This window comes from Dreissena polymorpha, chromosome 15 (genome assembly GCF_020536995.1).
Source record: "Dreissena polymorpha isolate Duluth1 chromosome 15, UMN_Dpol_1.0, whole genome shotgun sequence".
Lineage (NCBI taxonomy): Eukaryota > Metazoa > Mollusca > Bivalvia > Myida > Dreissenidae > Dreissena > Dreissena polymorpha.
This window is the reverse complement of record NC_068369.1, coordinates 48120274-48147556: the sequence shown is the minus strand read 5'-3', so window position 1 is coordinate 48147556 and position 27283 is coordinate 48120274. Positions and strand designations below refer to the sequence as shown.

The window sequence follows — 27283 nt, the reverse complement described above, 5'->3', positions numbered from 1 at the left end:
ACCACACTTTACACACACACACACACACAGGCTTATCAGGGATAACACTTTACAAACAGGCTTATCAGGGACAACACTTTACAAACACACACAGGCTTATGAGGGACAACACTTTAGGGACATGCACAGGCTAATCAGGGACAACACTTTACACACAGGCTAATCAGGGACAACACTTTACACATGGGCTCATCAGGGACAACACTTAACACACAGGCTAATCAGGGAAAACATTTTTTACACGAGCTAATCAGGGACAACACTTTACACACGGGCTAATCAGGGACAACATTTTTTACACGAGCTAATCAGGGACAAGACTTTACACACAGGCTAATCAGGGACAACACTTTACACATGGGCTAATCAGGGACAACACTTTACACATGGGCTAATCAGGGACAACACTTTAACACAGGCTAATCAGGGACAACACTTTACACACAGGCTAATCAGGGATAACACTTTACACACAGGCTAATCAGGGACAACACTTTACACACAGGCTAATCAGGGACAACACTTTACACATGGGCTAATCAGGGACAACACTTTACACACAGGCTAATCAGGGACAACACTTTACACACAGGCTAATCAGGGACAGCACTTTACACACAGGCTAATCAGGGACAACACTTTACACACAGGCTAATCAGGGACAACACTTTACACACAGGCTAATCACAGGCTAATCAGGGACAACCCTTTACACACAGGCTAATCAGGGACAACCCTTTACACACAGGCTAATCAGCGACAACACTTTACACACAGGCTAATCAGGGACAACACTTTACACACAGGCTAATCAGGGACAACACTTTACACACAGGCTAATCAGGGACCACACTTAACACACAGGCTAATCAGGGACAACCCTTTACACACAGGCTAATCAGCGACAACACTTTACACACAGGCTAATCAGCGACAACACTTTACACACAGGCTAATCAGGGACAACACTTTACACACAGGCTTATCAGGGACAACACTTTACACACAGGCTAATCAGGGACCACACTTTACACACAGGCTAATCAGGGACCACACTTTACACACAGGCTAATCAGGGACAACTTTTTACACACAGGCTAATCACGGACAACCCTTTACACACAGGCTAATCAGGGACAACCCTTTACACACAGGCTAATCAGCGACAACACTTTACACACAGGCTAATCAGGGACAACTCTTTACACACAGGCTAATCAGCAACAACACTTTACACACAGGCTAATCAGGGACAACACTTTACACACAGGCTAATCAGGGACAACACTTTACACACAGGCTAATCAGGGACCACACTTTACACACAGGCTAATCAGGGACAACACTTTACACACAGGCTAATCAGGGACAACACTTTACACACAGGCTAATCAGGGACCACACTTTACACAAAGGCTAATCAGGGACAACACTTTACACACAGGCTAATCAGGGACCACACTTTACACACAGGCTAATCAGGGACAACACTTTACACACACGCATTAAGCTCTGTTTCCCCAGAGTGAGGCTCATATATAAGTTTTTAGTTCATTCTCAGAAACCATCATTTGTCAAAATATTCTAAAAATCCCCCCCCCCCTCCAGAAAAAACAACAGATTTATACAAAGGCGTATTTGATATTCTTGACTTTTATACAAAGGCCTATTTGATATTCTTGACTTGTAGCCTGGTTTTCTGGTGGAACTGACTTGGCAGAGATATGATAATGCCTTGTACGCTAATTGGTAAAATAAATAACAGAATGGGATCTGGTTTGTGCAATAAATGTCTAAAATGGAATATTGTTTTAAATTATATTTGAAACATTTTTTTTACACTTATTAGTTTTGGTTCATTGAAGTTCTGTTATTAATAATTACACTTAAAGGAAAAAGAGATTTCTGTAACAAATTGTTTATCTCTGACATAATGTTATGAAATATAAGTAATTTTTTTTTTACTTAAAGGGGCCTTTTCACGCTTTGGTAAATTGCCCAAATTAAAAAAAGTTGTTTCAAGTTCGCAAATTTTCACTTTAGTTATGACATTTGTGAGGAAAAAGTAAATTTGAAAACCTGAAAATTATAAAGCGTTGCAACGCGAAAGGATTGAATAATTTGGAAAGTTCTGTTGTTGTTGTTGTTATATTTTTGGAAACTACCAGGATTGCTTATATAGGTAAAACAAACAGCAGCTTATAGAATGAGCATGGATGGTCGAGTGGTCTAAGCGGGAGACTTTTTACTCCAAGACTCCAGGGGTCAGTGGTTTGAGCCCTCTGACGTGTTACTTTTTTTTCCCCTTTTTTTAATTGTATAGGAGATTTTTACGTCTATTGTTTTAATTTATCAATATAAAGCATTTAATGACAAGCTTCAATACATCCCAAAATCTGTGAAAAGGCCCCTTTAACTGCCCAGGGGTAAATTTTGTTGACTTGTACCATTGATTATTAGCCTAACCTATTTGAAAAGCTGAGATTACACTGCTATACTTATATGCTTTATATGGTGTTAAAATCAATGGACAAGATACACGTAACAAGTACAATCTAAAATTTCAAATCTATTAAGCAAGGCTGTTTTGTCCCTTTTTTTACAAGCTAATCTTAACAATGGAAGTATCTAGGTGGTTAAAATAAATGTCCCACAAATTACAGGCATTAATTTTTGTCAAGAGTCCATTCAAGTTGAACATACAGGGGTGGTCATTTACAAAAATATTTAATCTCAAAGCTTATTTGTGGATTTTTTATTGAACTCTTAAAACAGCAAAACATACTCGCAATCTTGTTTTAATATTTTGTTACATTTTACAGGCCAACTGATAACTGAAATACAAATGATGTGCCTGTCAGTATATAATTTTTATTAATCAACTAAACAGGAGTTGTTTTTCTTTTAACAAATATAATGACAATATGGATAAAAGCCATCATAAACGTGAACCCAATAAACATACCCCAGTGTATGTTATCTTTTCACAATAATATGTTGTTTTTTTCGTTGAAAGAAGGTTTTCAAAATTTACACTTTTACATTTTATATGGTAATGGAACCATAATTCCCAACTAAAGATCAGAAAAAAATTGCTGAATCATCATGATAACCACACACAAGAAAGGGAAGTTTAAATGTATTTTTGCAACATGCAGTTTCACAGCTGCATTAATTCCACACCATCCCACATTTAGATACATGCTAAAGCCCATGTTGTTATTTAACTGCCTCAATGAATCATACGACCCCACCTCCGCACACATGACAGACTGAGTCTTAAAAACAACATCATCTCTAATCCCTTTAATTTTCCAAAAAAATGTTGAGCTTTATTCTATCATCAATGTTCCCTTTAGAAACACAGAAAATAAACAACCAACACAAAGGAACATTAAACTCTCATCAAACATATATAATACTACTGGCCTAATTAACAGTACACAGTACAATGAAGAATGAGTACTGGGTGTTAAACTGTCAGATAATATGGGAGGGTATATCACTATATGACAAGATAACACTGTTCACTCATTACAGGTCGAATATAATCAATACCTACCAGATAATTACTCCTTGATTTATTCCCTGATTAAGTCCCAATACACAACACAATCCAGCAGACTGTCGAGCTTTAAAACATCTATGTGAACAATTAAATACACAGCTGGTCTATCATGTAACTACTTGTGGATAGAACAGCCAACACTGCATGTATTGAAAACATCTGAAAAGTTCTAAGGGAGACCACTGATGTATTTGCTAATAATATTGCCTAAGGGAGAGAACTGTCATAGCACCCAAAAAATATAATCATTGAGGCATGTCACTTAATCATGACTAAACTGATAAAACACCCTTAAAAATGTGTTTATCATATGACATTATTACATATGATATTGCCAAAGGGAGAGAACTGTCATATTCATCAATAATGGTAATGATGTCACATTTATTGCCCAATTTTAATGAGATTTACTCACAAGACTTGCCCCATACTAGTCTATATCTCAAAACTGACTTACATGTGGTCAATATCTAGGTAATAAGTTCAAATTACAGAAAAAGCTTGTGAACACGCTAAAAGGCCGAGAATTTAAACTGACTAAACTAAAATTTACACTGTACAAAAAAATTGTTCATCATCATACGTTTCCGCTAAAATAAGATGGCTAGTACAAGGGGAAAAGAAATGATCAATTTTTTATGTTTCCTTTAAATTATATGTAAAAAAATGTTTGCCTTATAATGTTTTACAGGGGTGTCAATTGTCCCAAATTTGAAATCCGGAAAATTAAGCCGTAGGATAAAGGGAAGAGAGGGCCCAACCCCCCGAGCCCTAGCTTATTGTTCTTTTTTTAATAGTCTTTCTTGGTGCAATTTCTGGTGAGTACAATGCGAAATATTATAAACCAAACCATCCGTAACAACACAGGTGTATTTGTCATTCTAAACAAATTATATTAAGAACTTCGAAATTAAATTAAAATTGACAAACCAGCGTATCCGAAAACGACTGTCCGAAAATATGTCGCGATACATCATTTGCAAATGAAATAAAATATGCATATCGTTTGACTGCAGAAAATGAAAACCAGTAACCAGTAACCTAGCAAATACGCAGTCAATATATAATTTGATTAACATATTGTTTTAAAATATGATATTGCAGTGCTTTACTTTGCCAGTTACTGCTCATGTCAGTGCCAGCCGCTTACCAATCAGAAATCAATAAATAAAATCGGTACCAAGCGCAAATGTCCGGAATGCAGACGATGCTATAACAATATTTGTTCTGAAATGATCCCGCACTAAAAGAATTTTGTCCCTACCCTCACCCGCCTTAGACAAACTCATCGGATTTACATTCACCTCAAAATCAACCCTGGAAGGCTCAAATCCGGATTTCCGGAATAATCCGGAAAATTGACACCCCTGGTTTTAAATAACATACATCCTTTAGAATAGTTTAATGTTGCTGAAAACTATTTATTTTGCTAAAAATACACTCAAACAAACAACAATATATTTATGATAGTATTTGAAAAAAACGGGTGAATGGATGGAAGAACTATATAGTTAACTTTAAGCTTCCTTTAAACATACTCTTCTTGAGCAAAATGTACATACTTTGTGGTGAGAATATTGTTCTGATTGTGCATAATAATAACCATTAAAATTAGTCTGTTTCCAAAAGGCAAAAAATAAACCCATATTTCCCCAAAAATGGAAGAAAAAAGAATGTTTAAAAAATAGAATAATTAACTAAATTAAATTAAGAAGAAATATAAGTATCACTTCACATAACAGGGCCCTCGTTTAGGGGCCGAAATTCTTTTTTTTTTTTTTACTTTCATACCTACGTTGCCAGCTGGTATCCTGCTATTAAACTTTGATTTAATGTATATTTATGTAAATTACATTAAAATATAGCAATTTTAAGTGTTGAATGGATGGTGAAAAGATCTAAAATTCCCCTTTTTGCCCAAAACGATGCGTAATATCCCCTCTAAAGACCCCGGTCCCAATCCCCCAAAGTGTAGCAAGGGCCCTGTATAATAAAATTGCAGTTTAATTACAATTTATTTCCACAATTTCCCGCATTAGAACAATATTTTTAAAGTTCAATAGCCACAGGCTGTAAAATAAACAGCAAAACAAGAGATGTGCTGGTCAGAAACACAATGCCCCCTAATTTGCCGCTTTGAATTTTTTTATGACCTTGACCTTGAAGGATGACCTTGACCTTTCACCACTCAAAATGTGCAGCTCCATGCGATACACAAGCATGCCAAATATCAAGTTGCGATTGTTTCAATATCTTCAATGTTGCAAAATTATGACCAAGGTTAAAGTTTTGAGACAGGCACACAAACACACACACGCACGTACAATGACAGACAGGCCAAAAACAATATACCCCCTATCATTCGATCCGGGGGCATAAAAATCACTTTACAAAGGGATAGAAAGTAACTTTTATGGTAGCCCGTAGGTTGCGCCAACTGACAACTATCACTAGTTCTTTCGTTACTCTGGCAAAAAAGTAACAAAACAAAATCAGAACCAAGAGATGTGTTTGTCAGAAACACAATGCCCCCTTCTGCGCCGCTTTGAAGCCATTATATTTGACCTTTGACCTTGAAGGATGACCTTGACCTTTCACCACTAAAAATGTGCAGCTCCATGAGATACACATGCATGCCAAATATCAAGTTGCTATCTGAAGCAACATAGAAGTTATGAGCATTTTTCGAAACCTAAACGCAAAGTGTGACGGAAGGACAGACGGACACAGACAGACGGACGGTCCGATCACTAAATGCCCTCCTTCGGGGGCATAAAAATGATACAATGGCTGTTATGACTTCATGCATTTCGCCTTTTGATAAAACTGAATCTGTGTGCTTTAAAAAAAAAGCATATAAACTGCGGGAAACTGCAAGCTTGAAAATCTAGTTTCCTAGACACACAACCAAATTTTGAAATTTACTTGCCTAGACGTAAATCTACCAAAATCTACATGCCCCACTAGGCTCACGGGCAACCACTTATTTCCATCCTTGATTTGCTTCTATTTTAAGAAACTTCCTCTTCAACATTTAACCATGTAACTGCCTTAGCTAATTTGGTAGCTAATCAAGCCTGGTATATCTACTACCGCAATGTATTACTCGGTAATTGCCTTTTCTTTAGATTCTGGCATGTATTGAAGTTTGTCATTAAATGCTTTATTGATAAATGTAAACATTGTATCTAAAAAGCTCCAGTAAAAAAAAACACTGACCCCTGAAGTAAGTCTAAAGCTTACGACCACTGGGCCATCCTTGCTAATACAATTATGTATTATATACTTTATATAAGCAATCCTAGAAGCGTCACCAAAATATAACAACAACAACAGAACTATCCAAATTATTCAATTGTTTCGTGTCGCAACGTTTAATAATTTTCAGGTTTTTAAATCGTCAAAAGATGCATATAATGGATATTTTAGAGCATGGTTAATATTCAGTATTACTGTTTCCTTACAAATATCATAACTACAACAAAAATTTGCTAATCTGAAACATTTTTTAAATTTGGTCAATTAACCAAAACGTGAAAAGGTCCCTTTAAATGTCCCTTTTTCAAAAATGACCTTTTTTCAGATCAACCATAACATAAAAGTCTCAAAATAAACATCAAACAATTTGAAACAGACATGTATCAAAAACTCTTGTGATTATTAACCCTTTACCACTTAGATACGTATTTAACCCTTTACCACTTAGATACATATTTAACCCTTTACCACTTAGATACATGTACATATTCAACCCTTTACCAGTTATATACGTATTTAACCCTTTAGCACTTAGATACCTATTTAACCATTTACCAATTAGATACGTTTTTTTGACACATTTGTAGTCCCTTAGAAAGTAACATTTAATTAAATACCTTTCTTACTTAATTCAAGTTTTAAAGGCTTTATTCTGACCCTTAGATACTGATGAGCAGCAAGCAGCATAAAACCTGAACAGACTGCGAATAACTCGCAGGCTGTTCTAATAAGGTTTTATGCTGGTTACAAAAGCCATTTTCACTTTGCTTCTTATGGGGGAAAGGGTTCAATTATTGCTTTGTATTCAATATTATACATGTAAACAGCGGAAGAATATTAACAATTTTCTTCAAACATAATTGCACCATAAAATGGAACACAAGTTGACTTCTGAATAACTGAGACATTTGCTTCCAGCTAAGAATGGCATTATATAAACATTATAAGCGCTGAAGGATATACTGTCTTGAGATTGTCTTAGCAGAGAGAATAACCCAAACCCCTCTACATGACAAAGCTATTGTATTCAGTAGGAATCAATAATCCAGGCCAACAGATAAGATTTCATGTCAATTAGTTTTCACTACATGCTTTTTGCAACAATTAGATGTTTTCCCTCAAAACTGTCACTTAGTTTTTAAAATTCCAGGGGTATGCTGCCGATCGCGATTGTTTCAACTTGCGACAAATTTTGGAAAGTGGCGACAATTTTTTCAATGTGGCAAAGTTCATTACAGAGACTATAATTGCAGTCTTTGCTCTTCTTGGCAGCACCAAATCTGGTCTGGTTCATTACTGGAGCATCTTTTTGGGAAATTTTGGTCCGATTGTTGGGATTTTTTTTACTTTTTGCCATTGCATGCAGGGAAGCAGCCTGTATACGAGGCAGTAATTTTGGGAAAACAAGAGCTGTCACCATAGGATAACTTACGCCGCCTATAAACGTTTGAAAGAAGTTATGAGCTTTCTTCGAAACCTTTAACGCAATTTCGAAACCTAAACGCGGACTATAAGTTCAAGGTCAAGGTCACAGGGGTCAAAATTTGTATGCGTATGGAAAGGCCTTGTCCATATACACATGCATGCCAAATATGAAATTGCTTTCTGAAGCGACATAGAAGTAATGAGCATTTTTCGAAACCTAAACACAAAGTGTGACGGACAGACGGACGGACAGACCGATCACTATATGCCCCCCTTCGTGGGCATAAAAAAATCACTGGTATAATTGACCATTCAGTAATTAAACTTTGACATGTTTGGTAATAAAGCTGTTTAAAGTGTAGAAAGGTGTAGAAATAGTTTTAAAGTTGTGATGTCCATTTAGCTGGTATGTTTATGCGAGGGATTTTATGGTTTGAGACAAGTTTTTTTCAATAATGGTTCAACAGTATAAATTAAACACTATTTGTTTGTCTTAATCTACAGTAAATTGAACAATATCTTGTGTGTAGGACTTATTCTCAAAAAGGTGTGAAAAGGCTGTGTATAAAATTAAATTTTACTTACATCAAAATGTAATATGAAATAAAATGGACCAAGTATGAGCTTTGGACGCCCTTAAACCTGTTTTTCATCCCCGATGCTTTGCTTTGCATTGACTTTTTCAAGGTTGTGACCCAGTTTCATTCATTTGTGTTTTTTTGATACTTTGCCTAAATGGTCACTGGTTGCAGTGCAGTTCATTCAATTTATTAACGTGTGGTGTAACTTGATGCAACAACTAATTCATGGCAAAGTCATTGACAATTTGAAGTCCAGTGTAACATCGGTTTCAATTTCTTTATCTACAGTTCTTCTTTTCCAAATATATAGCTATATGTGTCTTGTTCTGAGAAAATAGGGCTTAATGCATGTGCGTAAAGTGTCCTCTCAGATTAGCCTGTGCAGTCCGCAGAGGCTAATCAGGGACAACACTTTCCGCACATGCATTAAGCCAAATTTTCTCAGAACAAGACACATATAATATTAATGAATCCAGAAGTACCTAAATATTCTAATAAGATAATAAACATCCTCATTGAAGTTTCTAGCTGCATGGACTCAACCATATACATGTACATATGAGATAGCAATATATTTACTGGAAATACATGCATATTTTATAACCAGGTTATACTTATGGATACAATTATCAGTATTTGTAAGTTGGTTCATCTTCAACTGGGATATTAACAATAAATAATCATACTCCCCAGTTATGAATTAAATATATAACATTCTAAGGGACTAAAAATTCATGAAAATACCTCTCTAAGTGGCAAATGTTAATTAACTAGTGTAGTCAGCCACAACGTATTTGCTTAATTTTATTATTACCCCTTATAATGATCGGCTGCCTTGAATAAAGGGCCCTTAAATTATGAAAAGAATTTTCTACCTGGTGTTAAATTGGAGTCCCATGTTGTTTAATTAAAGTATTTAAACAATTTCAAAAAAAGGTATATAAATGTTCACATGCCAGTGGGTTTTTGTTTTTTCTCACTATTTTGGGAATGGGACTGGGTCCCTTTGAATTGGGAAATTTTGCGTACTTTTGCCTAAAATTAGGAATTAATGGTGTTGATTATATGCTTACAAATAATTACAAAGTTGATAATAAGAGTGATTTCAAAATTATATCTCCTGAGGTTCAACTTAAAGAGCTGGATTTGGAGATAATTGACATGTTTAGAATAATTAAAAAAAAAATCTTTTTTGGAAACCTTCAATTGGGAATTTTTAGGTCCATTTTGGGAAAAATGTATATTTTTTTCCATTGGTAATGGTTCCCCCTACCGGACCCAAATTACGATGAAAAAACCGCACTGCATGCTCAAATTATACCACACATTTGTCCTATCAAAACCTTACCAGTGGGCTCCAGACGTTCAGATGTGCTGTTATCTGCTGGTTGATCAGTAACACCAGGATCCTTTCTGGGACTTAACTTACTTTTTATCAGCCCCATCTTAATGTTTTTAACACTAGCAACACAACTCAAGTTAGCTAACAGTCACCACCAAAAACAACAGTTTCCCAGAAATACTTGTTCTGTATATATACGGATACCTTATTGTAACCTAGTTAAATTATTCTAAGACCTATAGATTTCAAACAGCCTTGGAATTCCATTCCAATGCTAGTGGAACATGTGTAACACACATAGTAAATACACTGTACAAGCGCAATGTTCCTTAAATGTTACACAAAATATGTTCCTTAAATGTAACACACAATTCTTCTGAACTAATCACCATGCACCACAAGAATTGACACATTAATATCCAGAATGCAACGATACAACACACAAAAAACATCAACCAATATCACAACATTAGCACTAGTTATGTTTTCAAAGATGATGCCAAACCAATATTACAACTCTTTATTTTTGCAGAGACCAGATTGGAGATTATTCCCCAGTGTGTGATGCCTCCAGAAATCAATATACAACCCATCTGAACAGTATCTCCTAGAAAATCTAACTAGGTTTCTTTCCCAATAGCTTCACCTGAAAATCTCAGGCATCTCTCAGCATTACAGGTAGTAGGGTGGGGTGCCATGCCTGTGTAATTACCCAGTATATGATCAGATAGGAGGGGGGGGGGGGGGGGTGAGATGAGGATAAGAACAGAATTGTTTTGGATGATGCAAGAATGTTATCAATTTATGATCACTCATATGTATGGAAAAACAATCCAAGTCAATTGAATATTTGAATTCTCAGGAAAACTTCAGAACTTTCCAAATGACTGCCAAAAATTCCAGATTGAAGGTTTAAAAAAACACACACAATACAAGAGGGCCTTGACAGCCATCACTCAATCCTTTGATGACATATCAAAGGAAACAAATTTAACACTTAATGTCACAGTGAGTTATTGATCGGAAAGGGTTTTCACACTTAATGTAAGAGTGACCTTTACCTTTGACCTAGTGACCTGAATTTCAATTGGGGTCATCTACTATCCGATGCACATGAGAAGTATCAAGCCAATCGGTCAATTTGTTGACCAGTTATTGACATGAAACTATTCTCACCCCTATATAAGTGACAGTGACCATGACCTTTGACAAAGCCATCCCAATTTCAAAAGGGGTCATCCACAAGCCAAGCAGTCAAGTCTTTTGGTTTATGAGTTATTGATCAGAAACGGTTTTCACACTTATTGTGATAGTGACCTTGACCATCAACCTAGTGACCCCAATTTCAATAGGGGCCATCTAAAGTCCAGGGCCTCTGCACAAGGGAAGTATCAAGCCAATCGGTCAATTCGTTGACAAGTTATTGATCGGTAACAATTCTCACACTAATTGTGACAGTGACCTTTGACAGTGACCCCAATTTCAACAGGGGTCACTGTCCAAGGCCAATGCACATGAGAAGTATCGAGTCAATCTGTCCATTCCTTGATGAATTATTGATTGCAAACTATTTTCACACTTATTGTGACAGTGACCTTGCCCTATTTTTTATTATGGCGCTCGTTTGAAGTAAATGATTCGATAATGTCGGAAATGCTTGACTCCCTTTATTTTTTTCCCGCGGATTACAATGTAAATGACGATTACTCTTTTGGGCACCTGCTTTTGTTAATTTACCGAAATTGCAGCTGGTTCAACGAAACATGTTCCGCAATATCCATTACAAAGCATCTATTTTTAGTTCCGTGTTTTTGATTGCTGATAAACTTTTTGTGGTGCTGAGACAATGCGAGGGGGGTCACCCCCCCCCCCCCCCCCCCCTAAATTATCTCATCGAATTTACATGAATTACGAAAACGACCTTTTGGTGCCCTGAAAAACTGGAATTAAGACACACACAAACCAGAAGACTTTTAACCCTGGATTCAGAGAGAAAACTAAAATGAAATGTAACCATACTGGTTCGGCTTTCCATCCTGCAGCATTTATTTACAGCACTGTGAGTTGGTCCACGACACTGAACAGACAGGCTGGACCTTACAATATTTTAAAAGTCAGTCTAACTCCAATTCAGCCATGTTTTGCAGAGAATGTAATAAGTGAATAGAAACATGTAGCTACCTGAACAGCCAATACATGAAATGGCTCTGTTGAAGGTCAGACGGGGGCGAGGGTGTTGTTTGTTTGTGTTTTGGTGGGGAGGGGTGCAGGTAAAAGTATATCAATCGTATTGAAATCTGTCTTACCAAAACAGCAATCAACAATAATGGCCCATGAGATACAATGTAAGACAGCAATCAACAATAATGGACCGTGAGATACAATGTAAGACAGCAATCAACAATAATGGTCCATGAGATACAATGTAAGATATATTAACAATGACCTTTCAAGATTATTTTCATGAAAATGGCAGAAATAATTCAAAATGTCTTAATTCTAGCCATGAAACAGAATTTCTGTATAAGGTTAAACACTGTATAAGGTTAAACACTACCAAATAGCTCAGTTTATTATGAGAATAAACAATTAATCAAAAAGAACAAAATACAGATCTTGTTTGGGCTAGCTTAATAAGTTCTGTAGTTTTTTTTGGTAAATGTCTTCATCAAGAGGCTCTGACTGAGCTGTGTTTATGAAATGCAATGCCCCATACTCCACTTTGAAGCCACCCAATATAAACCAATTGTAAACATCATGAAGAAGGCCCGGAAAAGGCCTGGATACCGCACTCGCTAATTAGGGAAAACCCTTTTTTGGGGAAGTTTTTGTTAGTTGTAAATCTTACAAAAAATCTAGTAAATGTGGAGAATGTCATCCCTGATTAGCCTGTGCAGAAAGCACTGGCAAATCTGGGACAAAACTTAACGCCAGGTTTTTTTTACCTTATATATAAGACGTCGAATATCGGTGTCTTCCCCCACGAAACTAGGCTGGTTTTTTCCCCTTTCTGGACCAAAAAATTCCCCCCCATTAATATTTTTTTTTTTTATAGAAAGATGTGTCTCATGATTATAATATCTCAATTTTCTTTCAATTTAATCTTGTCAAACGTAATAAATTATGAAAAAAAGCAATGAATATAGAGCAAACATGTACAAATGCAATAATGAGAGAGTAAGTAACCAAATCCCCCAAAAAGGGAAACGCCGCGAAAATAGTCAGTCCCTGTCAAGAAGATCTCAGTCTGCCACAGTCGGCCATAGTCAATCCCAGTAAAGATGGTCTATGAAGAAAATCACACTTTTTTTTTTTTTTTAACCAATTTAGCAGTAAAAGTAACTCTTAACATTTTCCCCAATTAAGAAAAAAAGCGCACAATTATCCCCCCAAAGTGGAAAATCACGCGTAAAATTTCCCCCACATAAGGGCTAAAGGCCCCATCCCCCACAACCCCCAAAAAAACCTGAACGCAAATATATAAAACTCAATTTATCTACATGTATAGCGCTGCTTGAATAGATTGAAACTAAAGCAAAACCAAACTCTTACCAGTGAATTGATCCCCAGCTGATTTGTCTCCAGTCATTTCGCCAGGACTGCTAGCCTCAAGCCATCTCTGCCTTATGCTCCTCCCGTCCTCAACTTTACGCTGATCAGGTGAGGCCTGAAGCGGCGATGCTTTTATTGCTGTTGGCTTTGTTGAAGATTTTGGGGTCTCAGACTTACTGCCAGGTCTCTGCTTGTCTTTGAACATCTGATAAACGTCCGACTTTGCAGACTGTTCGATGGACTTCATATACAAGGCAGATCCTGGTGACTGACTCTCTTTGCCGATATCCTTTTCCTCACAGTCTGAACTGTCTGGTTTCGAATTGGTATCCGCTTTCAATGGGGACTTCCCCACAGGCTCCGAACTTTCTGATCTTTTGGCATTTGGGTCCCGTTTTGATGGAGACTTCCCAACATATTCGGAACTTTCGGATCGATTTGCGTCCTTTTTCGATGGTGATTTTCCGATTAGTTTCATGAAAGATCTGCGTAACTTCCCCCGAGACAAACTGCCAGAACTGGCATGCTTATGAAGAGATCCGTCCAAACTATCCGACGTTGACAGACTTTGTGCACTCATGTTCGATTGGCTGCCTTTCTTGTATTTACGCCCTGAACGTGGTGACATACGTCTGAAAAAATTGCTAATGCTGGAACTGATGGATCGTTTGGATGGATCAAGTTTATTCCTGTCCTTTTCTTGGATTTGGATATCCGGCGGCAAAGAATTACGACGTTCTTTTGTCTCGCCAGGGCTGAGATTCTCCGAAACAGTGGCCTTAGCGATTAATTCGTCGGCCGCTGTTTTCACTTCCTCGGAATAAGAACTGTTTACGGCATCATTATAACTAACACTTCTGTCATGATCATAATCCTCCTCCACCACAATTCTCTTCCTTGAAGAGTTGTGGTCATTCATCACATGTAAGCTGTTAGTCAGTCGAGGTCTAACGACCCCGTTAGCTTCAGATGCATTTGTTTTTGATGAATGAATCTGTTCACTGTTCATACGTGCCTCCATATTCGTGTCATTGGCGGAATACTCTTGCACAATCTGCTGAGACAGTTCCCTCAACTGCGAAGAGTAATCATCCGACACATTTGCACCACCTAGTCTTGACCTATCATTACCGCTATCCGACAAACTTAACGTCCCGCTAGCATCGGAACCTCTCACAACAACGTTGTCACTGTATGTTACATGCTTACCACCCTTTCTACCCCTCCCTCCAAGCGACTCAGAAGACATGTCTTTTCTATACTTTAAACAACTTGAACTTGGACTTTTCGATCGACTTCTATTCCGCACACTTCGGACTGGTGCGGAAACCGCACTGAAACTTGTTCGGTAACACTGTGGTATGCGAAGCTCTATGTCAATATCGCTATGGTAACGTCCCTCTCGATCCAAGCTCCTGCTGCGTGTGATTCTATCTCGAACGATGTGGGCTTCTGGGTCGGATGAGCGCTTGTCTAGAATCGACACTGGGCCCCCCTGAGCCATGGCTTAGGGCTGCCGGGCTTTGATTTTGCTTTAACCTGAAAATATATCAGACATTCAAGTGTAAATTTTACCAACAATTTTTAACGCAATTGTGAGTTAACCTGAAAAAATAAACAAGACATTCTGATGTAAGTTCCAACAATATAATTTACAATTCTTATTACATGTGTCGCCTGTTCAACTATAATACATGTATATATTCATTAATTATTGTGAATTTCAATATTAATGACAAACAAACAAATAATGTATACTTGAATGCAGGCTTCTGCAGGGAAATATTTATATATTCACAGATTTACAATCTAAAAATATAATTTTGCAAGAAATCCTGGCGACAAATCATGATATGCACAATATATGTTTGATTCTGTCTTTAGATTCAATGCACTTGTAAGCACAAACAGAGCAAACTGCACATAAATGATAGTACGATTACTTAACTATCCCCTGTTTGGATTTTTCAATAATAAATTAACCATAATTGTTCATTAAACATTCCTAAAATTATAATTGAGGCTGGCTCTGTGAAAAGGGGCTTAATGCATGTGCGTAAAGTGTCGTCCCAGATTAGCATGTGCAGTCTGCACAGGCTCATCAGGGACGACCCTTTCCGTTTTTATTGTATTTTTCGTTTAAAGGAAGACTGTTCTTGACGAAAATACAGTTTAAACAGAAAGTGTCGTTCCTCATTAGCCTGAGCGGACTGCACAGGCTAATATGGGACAACACTTTACACACTTGCAATTTACCCTCTTTTCAACGAGCGAGATGCAATTATAAGCATTTCTAATATTGTCTATAGATCACTAAAATCAAACTTACACTGACCTGTATAAATATTTTAAGCTACAATGTACCTGTTTTGATCAATACATTAGCTAGTTACAGTAATCCAACTCGCAGCTACTGACCGTCTTGGTCACTGTACAAATGTACTCATAAAAGCTCAAAATTTAAATATATATACATTCAAAAATAACTACAATTACTAACACTGACCTTTATGAATAATAAATATTTTAAGCCACCCGTTATGATCAATATATTAGCTAGTTGCAGTAATCCAACTCACAGCTACGGACCATCTTGGTCACTGTACACAATGTCATGTACTAATTAAAGCTCAAAGCATTCAAGAGTTACTACATGTATACATTAATACCTTGCATAGGAAAACAGGTTCAACAAATAAAAGGGATACACCACTTACTGTCAATTAAGTCATGAAACACAAATAAAATCCAGTATGAATAGAAAGGTCACAATACAATGCTAATCAAATTCACAAGAGTACGTTACTGTTGTCAAGTAATACCATAAAAGAGCATTATTGTGTTTGTATTTATGCACTTCTTACAAGTGTTGTCTTATTGTCACAACATTGTTTTCTGTGCAGGGAATAATTATGACATAATTAAACGCCGCAAAATTGGGAATTTTAACATCAATTTACTTTAAATTTGGGAAACGCATTACCGGTAATGTTTGATTTTAAACATAATTATTGATACAGATTTTAATAAAACAGAAAATTCAAATCATAAACATATCATATTATGGATATAATGGATATCAATATAAAATAGATATTACACTTCGAAACGCTTTATTTCTACACTTAACAGCTAAATTCCAAACATCTGAAAGTCAAATCATCACATGGTAATTTTAGTACTGGATTTGGGAAAGAAAGATTTTTCCATAGGGTAAGTTTAAACCTATTTATTTTAGCTTGATTGCATAGAAAGACTAAGGCTTATTTGAAAACTCGAGTCTGTTTCCTGGGACTAGAACCAGTACTTAGTGTCTATGGGGGGAAAAAGATGGCTCCAACAGTGGGGATCGAACCCATGACATCCCCATCGCAAGACGGACACCATATCCACTAGACCACTTTCCATTGGTTTATATGACCAAATAATATTTGTATTATGGCTATAATATCAGCCACAATAACCGGGTTTTATAATTGAATAAAGCCTTTGTATAATTATGTCTTCATGTCTAGAAATAGGTGTTTCAGCGAGAAGCAAGAAAACATTCTGTCTCTCTCAAAAAAGAAGGAAACTGCAATAACTAATAATCACACATTTACAAGCTAACCCGACTAACTAGACAAACATATAATTCTACAAAACAAATATCAGTTAACTACCATGCATCTTCTACAAGGGAACAACAAGAAAAATACCTTGCAAAAAAACCAAGTCAGGTCTGTGGTTAATAACCACTGTGTATGATTCCGTCTGCAACAAACAGACAAGTCTTACTTGAGAGAAAGTAATTCCAGGAATTCACTGCCTACAAGATAAGCAAGTCTACTGCATTTTCTTTAAGAACAATATTGGACAGTACAGGCAAGAGTTGTCTTCTCATGATTTACTTCTTTATCAATTCAATTGCAAGTGTAAGTTGAATGACACCAAACAACAATCAAACATATTTGTATTTGAAATACTGGTCTTATTATTATTTCATGTGTATATGCATATACCTAACATTCTTTATTGGTAAAGTAAAATAGTGTTTTAACAAGAGTTCCGCGGTCGGAGATGACCGCATTGAAGCCGGATTTTTGATTTAAATGACAGGAAAGTACCTTTCGTGTTTTTGTCAATGCAATACTTAAATTACTGAAATATTGTTCAAAGGTCAAAATGAAATGTAAGTACTTTTCAAGGCATGAGCAAACCTTGTGTTATGTTTTGAATGCATGCATATACATGAACAACAATAACATTTAAGGTCACAAATATGAACTTGAATTGACAATTAGGAAAGTTTGATCTCAATTTTTTTATTAGCAAATTAGTAACATATTGTTTGAAGTTTCCATCAATTTCATTATCAAATTGACCTTGACCTTCAAATGAATGACATTGAAATGACCAGTGGTCATCTTCTAGTACTGGCCAATCTTTATTTCAAGTTTGAAGACTCTAGGTACAAGCATACCAAAGTTATAACATGAAATAAGAACTTTAACATTTTTACATTCAAGGTCACAGTGACCTTGACCTTCAAATGAATGACCTTGAAATGTCCAGTGGTTACTTACTAGTTCTGGCCAACCTTCATGTCAAGTTTCAAGACTCTAGGTCCAAGCATACCAAAGTTATAACAACTTTAACATTTTTACATTCAAGGTCACAGTGACCTTGACCTTCAAATGAATGACCTTGAAATGTCCAGTGGTTACTTACTAGTTCTGGCCAACCTTCATGTCAAGTTTCAAGACTCTAGGTCCAAGCATACCAAAGTTATAACAACTTTAACATTTTTATATTGAAGGTCACAGTGACCTTCACCTTCAAATGAATGACCTTGAAATGACCAGTGGTCATCTGTTAATCCTGGCCAACCTTCATGTCAAGTTTGAAGACTCTAGGTCCAAGCATACCAAAGTTATACCATGAAATAAGAACTTTAACATTTTTACATTCAAGGTCACAGTGACCTTGACCTTCAAATGAATGACCTTGAAATGACCAGTGGTTACTAACTAGTTATGGCCAACCTTCATGTCAAGTTTCAAGACTCTAGGTCCAAGCATACCAAAGTTATAACAACTTTAACATTTTTTATATTGAAGGTCACAGTGACCTTGACCTTCAAATGAATGACCTTGAAATGACCAGTGGTCATCTGTTAATCCTGGCCAACCTTCATGTCAAGTTTGAAGACTCTAGGTCCAAGCATACCAAAGTTATACCATGAAATAAGAACTTTAACATTTTTACATTCAAGGTCACAGTGACCTTGACCTTCAAATGAATGACCTTGAAATGACCAGTGGTTACTAACTAGTTATGGCCAACCTTCATGTCAAGTTTCAAGACTCTAGGTCCAAGCATACCAAAGTTATAACAACTTTAACATTTTTTATATTGAAGGTCACAGTGACCTTGACCTTCAAATGAATGACCTTGAAATGACCAGTGGTCATCTGCTAATCCTGGCCAACCTTCATGTCAAGTTTGAAGACTCTAGGTCCAAGCATACCAAAGTTATACCATGAAATAAGAACTTTAACATTTTCGAGCACGCCGCCCGCCCGCCCGCCCGCCCGCCCCCCCCGCCCGCCCGCCCGCCCGCCCGACAACATCAATCTATAAGCCGAGATTTTTTCGAAAAAAATCCGGCTAACAATCAACAGTGCTCCAGCTAGGCCTAAATCGAAGGGCAACCCTCCCGAACCTCCGCCCTGCTCCCCCCCCCCCCCCCCCCCCCCCCCCGAACCTCCGCCCTGCCCCTCAAAAAATTTTTATTTTTATTTTACATATGATAATTCATAAATCTCTTATTACATTGTAATTAGTTTAATCCTCATTGTAGACATTATATTTGAATGGTTTAATAATAATGGGAATAATACAATTATTTATAACATAAATTAACATGCAATAGAAAGCATTCCAGAAACAACCGCGCGCTCGAACGTGCCCTTTTCACAAAATACTGCGCATCGTAAGTGCCCTTTTCACAAAATACTGCGCGTCGAAAGTGCCCTTTAGACAAAAAAGCCCCCCTGCCCTTTTCAAATCCTAGCTGGAGCACTGAATCAATATGTTGGTACATACAAACGTGATTTTATTTAAAACAGTCATGCACAGCAAAATAAAATACCTCTTCGCAAAGAAATAAACACAATTAGCTTGTTCATGAAATACTGCTTGTTTAAGCACTTCAAATACAATGTTTTATTTCAAGATTAAATTATGTAATGTAACTTATATTATAACATGACCTACGCTCCAGGAGTGAAATAACGTAATGCTCAATTTTGTTAATTACACAGGTGTTATTACACTAGTTATATAACTGTGAAATGACGTCATTTTTGTGACGAAATGACGTCATTATCCCAACGAATTTCTTCAGTTAAAATCTTTTTAATGTGAATAAACGGTGAAAAGAGCATACAATAAAAAGAAAATTTGTTGGTCATGTTATAAATAGAATCTTAGATTCGTGGTCATTTGTATTGACTTTATTAAACTTGTCATCTAAATAAAGATAAAAACTCGGCAAGCCTCGTTTTTATCCTTATTTAGATGACTCGTTTAATAAATTCAATACAAGACGACCACTCATGCAAGATCCTATATATTAATTTCAGTTACAATGTTACCTTCTTTAAATTTCCTGATTCATTTTTTAAAATTCAGATTCCGATCCAAACTGCCAGAACCATTTCAAAAAGTCAAACAAAAAACACTATAGATCTTAAACTGTTATTCTATTCAGTGTGAAACAGAAGTTGCATTTCACATTTCCCAGTGAGAAGATCACTGCAGCGGTAAGTATATGTGATATTGTCACAGCTGCAAAGATTGATCAATGAATCATCCGTGGAAATTGTTTAAAGGCACTTAGCTGCCGTAGCACTAAAGTCAACTTATATCATTTTACTCTTGAAATAAACACATCATTCAGTCACTCAAAAGGTTAGGATGCAAAAGGTGAAATCGTGACCTTTTTGTGCACTTGCAGCGCCCTCACACTACTTTGGGGGAAGGGGTCCGCAGCCCTTAGGTGGGGGAATTTTCGTGGCGTTTTCCTTTTTGGGGGATTTTTTTGTACATGTTTGCACTAAATTCATTGCATTTTTCATAATTTAGTATGTTTGAAAAGATAAAATTGAAATAGAATTAAGATATAATAATCATGAGATGAGACACATCTCTCTATTAAAAAAAAAAAAAATTTTTTATTAGAGGGAATTTTTCCCCCCAAAAGGGGAAAAAAGTATCCTTTTCAGGTTGGGGACTGCCGCCGAAATTCGGCGGCAGATTTGATAGATTGAGGGCCCTGACTTGTATTCCAGTTAGTGTAAAACTATTTTTGAACACAATAGTACTAAACGATGTATTACTGCAATAAATTTATTCGACTGTTGAAAGACTAAACGTTTACAAATTACAACATAACACTGCATTGAGTATTTCACTCCTTTGGAATGTTAACAATTATGTAAATATTTGTCTCCTTTCAACACATTTTATCATTTACTGACAATATGGAAAGCAAAATATTTAAAGTGAACATTTTGTGAATTTTACGTCTACCATTTGAATGTTCATTTAAACGCAGGGATAAACAAATTACCATATCCCGGACAGTTTCGTATTTGATTAAATGCAGCTTACCACTCTGACTAGATTTGTTGGGAATAAGTTAATTGAAACTAAACCATGCATCGATGTTCAACATGTAAATAAAGCTAACAATTAGCCCATGCAGTGTTAGTAAACAGTGCCAGTCTTGGTATATAAACACACCTCTGATCAAATAATATCCAAACATACACATTCATCACAGGCTTTATTCAAAGTTAACAATAATAAACCGAAATTAACAATTATTAGTACTGGTTCTGATATTTATTAGTTTTATAAAACCCATTTTATACCAGATAAGGTTTTATTTGTATTGCCTTGATATTAGTTTGCGAAAAAATAAATCTAAATATAAAAGCAAACAAATCCATTTCTTGCATTGTTCAGTTCCACCATGAAGCAAAACCATTTGTAAACTTAAACAATATTATCTCTGTAATAATTAGGTCATTACATCCTAAAGCCCAGGAAAAAAGTATATATTTTTCACAAATGGGTGCTAAAAATTCCCAATTGAAGGTTTCTAAAATGTTATTATATATATATATATTTTTAGATCTCAATATTTTGATCACCTCCCATCCATTTAAGTTCAACATTAATAAATATAATAATGAAAACAAATGTATTCTTAATTTTGAAGAATTTTTTAGCAAATAAACAAAAACACTAAATTTCCTAATTTTAATCAAAACGCCGCAAACTTTCCCAATCCAAAGGGACCCGGTGTAACAGCCATCCCCCCCCCCCCCGGCCAATTTTTCCCCGGAGAAAATTATGGACTAGGCCATGTTTTCCCCGGGAAAAAGTTGCCTAGGCCAATTCTTCCCCCTCTAGTCAAATTTCCCCCCCCCTGATTTTTCATTTAATACATTTCTGTCTACACATTTCGGCCAGTTTTCCCCCCTGGCCAGTTCCCCCCCCCCCCCTACCTTGTAAAAGTTGTTTTTACAATAGAATTTGATAGAGAGTTGCAAAAACTGCCTCCAAACTCTTATCTTTTATTTTACTTACCTTTTACGTTTATTCTTCACTTTTCAGCCAGTATCCCCCCCAGCCAGTTTGTCCCCCCTACCATGTAAAAGTAGTTTTAACAACAGAATTTGATTGAGAGTTGCTAAAACTGCCTCCACCCCCTAATCTATTATTTTAATCATCTTTTACATTTATTATTCACCTTTTGGCCAGTTTTTCCTCCTGGCCAGTTCCCACCCCCTACCTAAATGTAAAAGAATTTTTAACAACAGAATTTGATAGAGAGTTGCTAAAACTCCCTCTATCCCCTTATCTTTTATTTTACTTCTGTTTTACATTTATTCTTCACTTTTCGTCCATTTTTCCCCCTGGCAAGTTTTTCCCCCTTACCATATACAATTAGTTTCAACAACAGAACTTGACTGACAGTTGACAAAACTGCCTCCACCCCCTTATCTTTTATTTTACTTCTCTTTTACCTTTATTCTTCACTTTTCGGCCAGTTTGTCCTCCCTGGCAGGTTTTTCCCCCCTACCTTGTAAAAGTAGTTTTAACAACAGAATTTGATTGAGAGTTGCTAAAACTGCCCCCACCCCTTATCTTTTATTTTATTTCTCTTTTACATTTATTCTATAATGTTCGGCCATTTTTTTCTGTCTGTCTGTCTGTCATGACTGCCACACCTTTGTCCGGAGCACATTTTAAAAAGTACTCAAGATATTTTAACCCGATTTGACATTTGACCTAGATTGCCCTTTTATTAACTTGATGCTTGTATTATTCTTTCAAGCACATCTGTACAGAGGGGGAGAATTGCTTAAGGGGAGAAAAATGGCTGACAGTCGCAATCATGTTAAAATCAATAATTACGGTAGGGGATAAATTGGGCGAGGGAAAAAAAAGGCAGAGTCATGTAAAAATAAATTCTTATGTGGGGGTGGGGTGGGGGGGGAGAAATTGGCAAAGGGGAGAAAAAAATGGCCAAGAGTCGTGTTTCAATGTTTTAATTAATTCTTTAAGTAGGTGGGGAAAAGATTGGCCGAGGGGAAAAAAAATGGCAGAGAGTCATGTTGCCATAAATTCTTAAGAAGGGAGGGGGGAAAGATTGGCAGAGGGGAGGAAAAATAGCTGAGAGTCATGTTGCAATTAATTCTTTAAGTAGGGGGGGGGGAAATTTGGCCAAGGGGGGAAAATCTGGCCGGGGGAAAAAATGGACCGCTACACCGGTCCCATTCCCAAAATGGTGAAAAAAACACTGAAAGTCCTTTCTTTATTAACCTTCTGTCCAGAAGTGATTTTCGAAAGAATCATATTAACAATTTGTATGAAACAGTCCAAACAATATTCTTGCAAAACAGTTTTCAATAAGCAAAGGTCTGGGCCAAGAATGTCATTGTTATAAATATATTCTTCCCAGCTTTGACTCTCGAAATATTTATGTCAACAATTTGCTTTGTCTATTCCTAAAATATTGGTATTAAGTTATGTAGGATATCCCATCATTTTTCGACTACCTGAAATTTTCCCACTTTGAAATCTGGCACAGATTGTAGGGTCACTGCACAGGACAATTCATGGTTGATCAAAGCTGTGATCATTCCATCACACCCATGACATAGTCTTTATCAACACTAAATATTCTCAACTCAAACTTATTACCGTATACGTGCGCTTATAAGACGCCCTCGCTTTTAAGACGCACCCCGATTTTGGACTTTATAATCGGTGGATTTAAGACTGACCCGCGTGTAAGACGCGGTCAAATTTTGCCGTTTTCATCGGCCGAAAAACGGCAGAATGTTGAAGAAAATCAATAAGAAACACATTGAGAATTTTTCAAACTCGCGCTGCATACAATTAGTAATTCACGCAAGTCCGAAAAATAAAAAAATCAAACAACAAAGTAAATAATATTTGTTTATTTCATGATATATAAGTAGGTTTTCATTTATTTTCAAGTATTATTCATACAGTAAAAATAATTATCAAATTAACAAAATTTCTAACAATTGCGTATTTAATCAATTTGCCATAACAATTTCAAACATATTACGTTCGTAATTGATCGTATCAGTCATCTTAAAATCCCTCGAAATCCTCATCATTGCTTTCACCGAACAGTTCGTAGAATTCCTCACTAGTGAGATAGTCATCGTAAACCCAGTCGCCGATATCATCATCATCATTGTCGCAATCACTAACCTTTGCACAGGCCGATACATCCTCAGATTGATCGCGATTTTCCACAAGATCATCAAACAACTCGTTGTCCTGTGTACCATCGGTTTGAGTTTGAGATCATAAGAGTTACGTTTGCGTTTCATTTTTAGGATTCCAGTAGTTGTAATTTGTAAATATAATTGTATTGTTTGACGGGTATTGAAAACTAAGAGGCAGATATAAATAACATTGATTATGCAAATGTTACGCCCATTGTCTATAGGTAATGCCTACTTTCATAAAATTAGCCAATCGCGTGATAGAGTGAAATCACGGGTCAAGAAGAAAGCCACTTGTGGATAATTGCATGCGGTCGCTCTTTGCTCCCGCTGTCGTGGGTCCCTAATAAATATGGTGTCATCGACATACGGGGGTCGTCTGAATGAACGTGTTTATTTAACAATTGACAGTTGCAAACTGGTAACTATTTTCAGACGATACCCTTATTGCCAATTATGTCTTAATTGACAATTAACAGCGTCGAACGAAAACGATCAGGTGATACAAATTGTCAAGAAGCACTTGTAATCGCGTGTTTCTTAAACAATTAACAGTATCAAACTGCGAACTGATTTTGCTGTTATTTTAAGCATGTTTGGCATCGTGTCGCCGCTTACACACGTATACTATTATGTCCAATTTATATGACATTTAACGACGTCGCGTACAGACACAAACTTTTCAAGTATAACCATGGACAATATAACGCCTTACGACCCCAAAATAACAAAATTCAAATAGAAAATAATAGACAACAAAATCAATAACGATACATTTTATTTCAAGTAAATCGGTAACTGAACATAGCGTTCCGAAACACGGTACGGGCAAATACAGACTTTAGAGAAAATGCAAATGGCTGCTGCGATGTTTCAAAACAATTGACAAGTGTCCAACTTGGCCAGCGTAAGCCCAGTAAACTCGATATTTTGAAAAATTCCTTTATTTTCACAAGTATCTCGCTTATAAGACGCGACTCCCACTTTAACTTATTACTTTGAGTCTTTAAAATGCGTCTTATAAGCGCACGTATACGGTAATAAATAGTTTTGAGGGAAAAAACTATTTATTACAAAAAGCACTATTTGACATGAAATCTTATCTGTTGCCCTGTTAACAACGTTTCACTTAAGCCATATAAGGAAAAGTGCCCCAACCTTGGGACCATGTTTTTTTATGAGTGCAAAGCATTTTCAAACCAAGCCAAGACTGACATTATAAGAACAAATTCTATGCTGTCGTTCTGAAGCGCCACTTTGACCTTTTCAAAGGAAAAAGCCGCTTCTTAATTGCTTCTTGACCAAACTTGTTAGCCTAGGTCTTTGCAGTATCAGTCCATCATTGTCTGTGACACTCCCACTGTGCTTGATTTACTCCTCATGATAGTAAGTAAGTGTACCAAGTTTGAATGCAATAGCATTGATACTTTATGAGAAAAGTGGACCTAAACGCAAAACTTAACCGGACGCCGACGCCGTTTTCATAATAGATGAGCTTAAAAGGATACAATGTATATTTTTCCCAAATGTGCGCTAAAAATTCCCAATGTTTAATCTCAATATTTTGTTCATCTCCCATCAATAAAAGTTCAATCTTAGTAAATATAATACTGAAAACACTTGTATTCTCAATTTTAAAACATTTTTTCAGCAAAACAACAACAACACCTTATAGTTACCAATTTTAGTCAAAACACTGCAAATTTTCCCAATCTAAAGGGTACCCGCGGCCCCATTCCCAAAATGGTGAAAAACGTATATATATATATATATATCAAGTACTTTACTACAATTCCTTTAGTTGTGCACTGATTTCAGTTCAAGATAAAATTGTTTAATGCACACAGCCAAACAAATTACACAGGGTTCGACACTAAGGCACGTCCGACAGACATTGTCTAGTAAGATCGGTGGTCGGGCTAGTAAAACTGCGGGCTAGCTTGTCCGACTGGTCGTACATGAAAAAATCTAAACTGATTCATAGAACTATAACTAACTGCTGTGAAAACCTTTTTTCTTAATGTGTAAAATTACTCTCGTATCCATTATTTACATCAGAACAAAACTAGTGTATATAAATAAACGCGGAGCATTCACATGATTCATCGCTATTTTTAGACGCAAAGGAGAGCTTCCCTTAGAAATTGCTTTTTTTTTCCACTTGTCAAGTTGTCATGGATATTCATGATTTTCTGCAGTGTCGTAAACCTTTACAGCATGTTTTTACGACTTCTATCGAAAATCGGTATCGTCAATGTAAACATTTTGGCGTAGCAGACAAACAAGCGCCCTCACACTACTTTGGGGGAAGGGGTCCGCAGCCCTTAGGAGGGGGAATTTTCGCGGCGTTTCAATTTTTGGGGGATTTTTTATTTACTCCCTCATTATTACATTTGTACATATTTGCACTATATTTATTGCATTTTTCATATTTTAGTATGTTTGAAAAGATTAAATTGAAATAGAATTGTGATTTCATAATCATGAGACACATCTTTCTATTAATTTTTTTTTTTTTTTAGGGGGAATTTTTCCCCCAAAAGGGGAAAAAAGTATACTTTTCAGGTGGAGGACTGCCGCCGAAATTCGGTGGCAGATTTGATAGATTTAGGGCCCTGCAAAAGAATGTAATTTAGAGAATGGCTTTGTTCAAGTTCGGATTTTCGTCCGAAAAATCAGTTAAAAAGAAGAATCCGACAGTAAAACTGACAGGAAACGTAAATATTAAAAAAAAGAA

The 27283-nt window shown here is 36.4% G+C and overlaps 1 protein-coding gene and 1 long non-coding RNA gene across 3 annotated transcripts in view; both read right to left on the bottom strand.

Annotated features, from left to right (window-relative positions):
• LOC127860219 (uncharacterized) overlaps positions 1–27283 on the bottom strand; it is a 55549-nt gene that overhangs the window by 14722 nt on the left and 13544 nt on the right. The window contains exons 1-2 of one of the 2 annotated variants that reach the window (XM_052398137.1): positions 20365–20519; positions 13727–15265 (exon numbers count right to left, since the gene is read on the bottom strand). In XM_052398137.1, coding sequence (XP_052254097.1) covers positions 13727–15230 — 1504 coding nt within the window. In that variant the 5' untranslated portion in view covers positions 15231–15265; positions 20365–20519. Of the gene's footprint in view, positions 1–13726; positions 15266–20364; positions 20520–27283 lie in introns of those variants that run through there. The other variant, XM_052398138.1, reaches the window with a different exon arrangement.
• The window catches only part of LOC127860236 (uncharacterized), a 54023-nt gene that overhangs the window by 21994 nt on the left and 4746 nt on the right, over positions 1–27283 (bottom strand). The gene's annotated exons all lie outside the window — the stretch shown is intronic.